The sequence below is a fragment of the Pyxicephalus adspersus genome, chromosome 4, assembly GCF_032062135.1.
Source record: "Pyxicephalus adspersus chromosome 4, UCB_Pads_2.0, whole genome shotgun sequence".
Lineage (NCBI taxonomy): Eukaryota > Metazoa > Chordata > Amphibia > Anura > Pyxicephalidae > Pyxicephalus > Pyxicephalus adspersus.
This window is the reverse complement of record NC_092861.1, coordinates 59,606,429-59,609,962: the sequence shown is the minus strand read 5'-3', so window position 1 is coordinate 59,609,962 and position 3,534 is coordinate 59,606,429. Positions and strand designations below refer to the sequence as shown.

General features: G+C 46.2%; 1 protein-coding gene across 2 annotated transcripts in view; it reads left to right on the top strand.

The window, feature by feature from the left end:
• Nucleotides 1–1,937: 1,937 nt before the first annotated feature.
• Nucleotides 1,938–3,534, top strand: part of RNPEPL1 (arginyl aminopeptidase like 1) — a 19,475-nt gene continuing 17,878 nt past the window's right edge. For both annotated transcript variants that reach the window (XR_011920314.1, XM_072408355.1), the window contains exon 1: nt 1,938–3,172. Coding sequence is in view for 1 of the 2 variants with exons in the window: in XM_072408355.1 (XP_072264456.1) it covers nt 2,069–3,172 (1,104 nt within the window). In the remaining variant the exon portion in view is untranslated. The remainder of the gene's footprint in view (nt 3,173–3,534) is intronic.

Sequence of the window (3,534 nt, the reverse complement as noted above, 5' to 3'; positions counted from 1 at the left end):
GTGAGCAGCTGGGGGATTATTTTTTTTAACAGGTCAGAAAGGTAAGTTGGACAAGAACTGTGGGGGGATTTGGCAAAGCAGAGGAACTGCAGCCAACTTGCCCACAAAACCCAAATACCAGGCAGAAGCAAAGCCTTTATGAGTATAGAAGCTAATTTTGTTATTCTGTTCTTAGAAGAAAGTTTCAGCCAGAACAACTTCCCATTTGAAAATGTATGATGGGGGGGGGGTAGTTTTCATAAATGAGTAGGTATGGAAGTGAGAAGGTTTAGCTGAAGTTTGTTTTTGTTTCAGCATAGCATCTCAAAAAACATGCATCCTTCTGACTGGATTTGTAAAGGGTCCAAACATTGAGAGTCCAAGCAGGGTCTCTCATTTGCAACCCCTATTTAATGTACAATGCCGCAAAATATGTTGGCGCTTTATAAATCTTGTATATTATTTATAATAATAATAATAAAAAAAAACTTCTGAGGCAAGCATCTGTTTCAATATCCAAAATCTGCCTAATACTGTCCTGAATGCAGCCTAAATTTATGAGGTTCGATGAAGTCCTGTAAAATTTCATCAGAATCTCCCAGAAGGGATCTTGGTTTTGTATTCCTGGGATGTTCTTGGCTGGGGCATTACATAAGAGTTTTGTACAGGATGTGCACAGAAAGCTTAGAATGTTTCCCACTAGCAAGTGTCATAGCCGAGGTGTCTGTTAATAGCTGGGAGAAAGCTGTTAGTTGAAAGGTGGAGATATCTTTTTCCAAGCAGACCAAGCATTTTGTTTAAAGTGGGCCTATCACTGCAATGTTAACTTTATTTAGAAGTGTAGAGAACCCTAAACATGAAATGAATAAAAAAAAAAAAAAGATAAAGCCCCTTTCTTTTACTGCTGTGGTGGTAAAGACAGAATGGGAGCGCAGAGTATTCTGGCAAAAGTATGTTATAACTCCCAGGATGCTTGGGCTCCTTCTGTGCACGTTTAGGATCAGGCATGCGTATAAGGGACCTTTCTGTCACACAGTTCTTGCACAGTGAGATTGGCACTTTTTTTTACAACTACAGCAGCATACGTCACCTGAGCTCACGCCTGCACAATGCAAGAATGAGTAGAAGAAGAAGGAAGTACGAATCGCCACGAGCAAAAGTGTGATTTTTCTTATTTTAACTTTATTATTAAATAATAATAATTTAGGTTGACTATCAAAAATCCGGCAACCTCGGGACCTGAGGAGTGCCGGATTTTAGAAAATCCCGGATTTTTTTTTTTTTTTAATATTTACCTCTACACACAGGTCAGCCTTCTGCTGGCAGCACCTCGGACATCTGGCACAGTTCCAGGCAGCAGGGACATCTTAACGTGTAATTTAGTTTAGCAAGCGTTTCTGCAGAACAGCGCCAAAACATTAGTGGCCACACAGTGTACTGCAGTCCCTGTAATGAATATGACATCTGAAATTCATTCCGGGGATCTGAAGTAAACGGATTATCGACGGCCGGATTTTTGATTGTCAACATGTAAATATAAACAGGACTTTAGTTCCACTTTATGTATTATAGTACCAGAGTGTTGCCAAATGTACACAACCAACCCTACCCCCACATCACAGGTGATGGCTTCCTCAGGGCCTCTGGTCACTGGCTTCATCGTATTCATCTAAACTTCATCTAAACTCACCCAAAACAAACCTGCATGATATTTCCAGTGCCCGCTATACACTGTACAATACAAATAATTCAGTTTTCGGTAACACAATGGTTATTTCCCAGAAGCACTTGCGAGGCCAATATGAAAATGTTATTGGTGTGGAGAGTGAACGAGCGGTTTGTTGATGTGACCGCTGCCATGACACAGCTCATTCCCAGACACTAAAGTCAGAATATGCCAATTTAAGGGGCGGGGCGCAGCGTGTTTACCAAAGGTTGTTCCGGACCAAGCTCCGCCCCCACGCGTTATCACTTCCTGTCCTGGGCCGGCCGGTCTCGGCTGAATCTCTTCCCGGTTTTGGCCTTCTGCGGCCCCGATGGATTTTACATAGTGTGACCGGCTGTCATCCCCGTGTCTGGAGCTGAAGAAATGGAGTCGGCTGCTCGGTGCCCGGCGCTGTGCTGTTGTCGCAGCCGCCCTCTGCACCCTGGTCCAGGCCCGGACTCTCCGGAGCGCTATCAGCCGGGACCTCCTGACCCAGCTTCGGCCTCTAGCTTCCAGCTGTACCGCTTGCATCATTTCCACCTGGGGCTGGAGCTGCGACCAGAGACTCGGGAGCTGGCCGGCTGCTTAGTTCTTGAGCTCAGCCCATTGGTACCAGGCGGGCCGGCTCTGGTTCTGGACACTCACCCAGTGGTCAGAGTCAGCTCAGTGCGGTGTAAGATTGGAGGAAGACAGAACAGAAGTGACAGACCTTGTACAGGGCAATCCTGCCCACCTACAGAGCTCTCACACAACTGCCCAGACACTGCCCACCAGTCATGCCAACCGGGTCACCCCGCCTGGCATCCTGAGGACTCCACACAAAGGTGCCCGGAGCAATCCCAGTCTGATTCACCTCCCAGCGCTCACACCACTGACCCGTCATTCTATACCACCCCAGGATCTTCTAGCCCAGACACAGCAGAATGTTCACCTCCAGAACCCCTTGACCTGTCTCTCTCCCGTTCCCACCATTCTTTCCCCCATTCTGCACCTGGTGATGGCTCATTAGCCCCAGACAACTTGTCTGCTTCCACTGCCGGGCCCGTCTGTCCCACTACCAACGGTCATCAAATGCCTGTAACTTCTCATAAAAATTCATGCTTTTCTTCTTTGACTCCGTTCACATCTACCAGCTCCCCCATTACTGATCTGTCCTCCCATTCATCTTCCTGTTATACCTGGTCATCAGACTCCCTTGTGTCCCCAACACCTGACAGCGGGATTGCTACTTCCAGTATACCTGCTGACTTTTCATCAATGGACATTCCTGCATTGGAAGCACTGCCTTGCACTTTTAGTCAACCATGTGAGTTTCCTAGTGCCAGCGACTCTGTGCCCTCTCACTCCACCTGCTGCTTTCCGCTGGACTTTAGGGTTGAAGAGTTTACAGATTATGGCTCTGCGCTAACCATCACTGTGCCTGAAACCCTGCGAACAAATGAGAAGTTCCAGGTCATTGTACACTACGTTACAGGCGAGGGTCCTGCGGTGAGTGTGAATGCTACAGGGCGCGATATTGGTGGTATATACATTAATCGTATCATTGGGAGATTTTATATATATATATATTGATGAAAAAAATTATTTTTTAACATTCCTGCATTGTTCTGATCCAAGGCTCACTATGGTCTATTTCCTCCTCTGGACTGTATGCAGATGATGACTTTTCTGAAAGTCGTTATTTGCATGTTGTTAGAAGCCTTCTCTACATGGGGTTTGAAAAGGAACCTACTCATTTGTCTTATAGCTGGAAATGTGGGTGTTTTGGGGAACTGCTGGGGTTATAGAGGGCATCTGGAGGCAAGATATGGCATCAGTAATTGCTCTCTATCAATTGGGCTACTCTGACT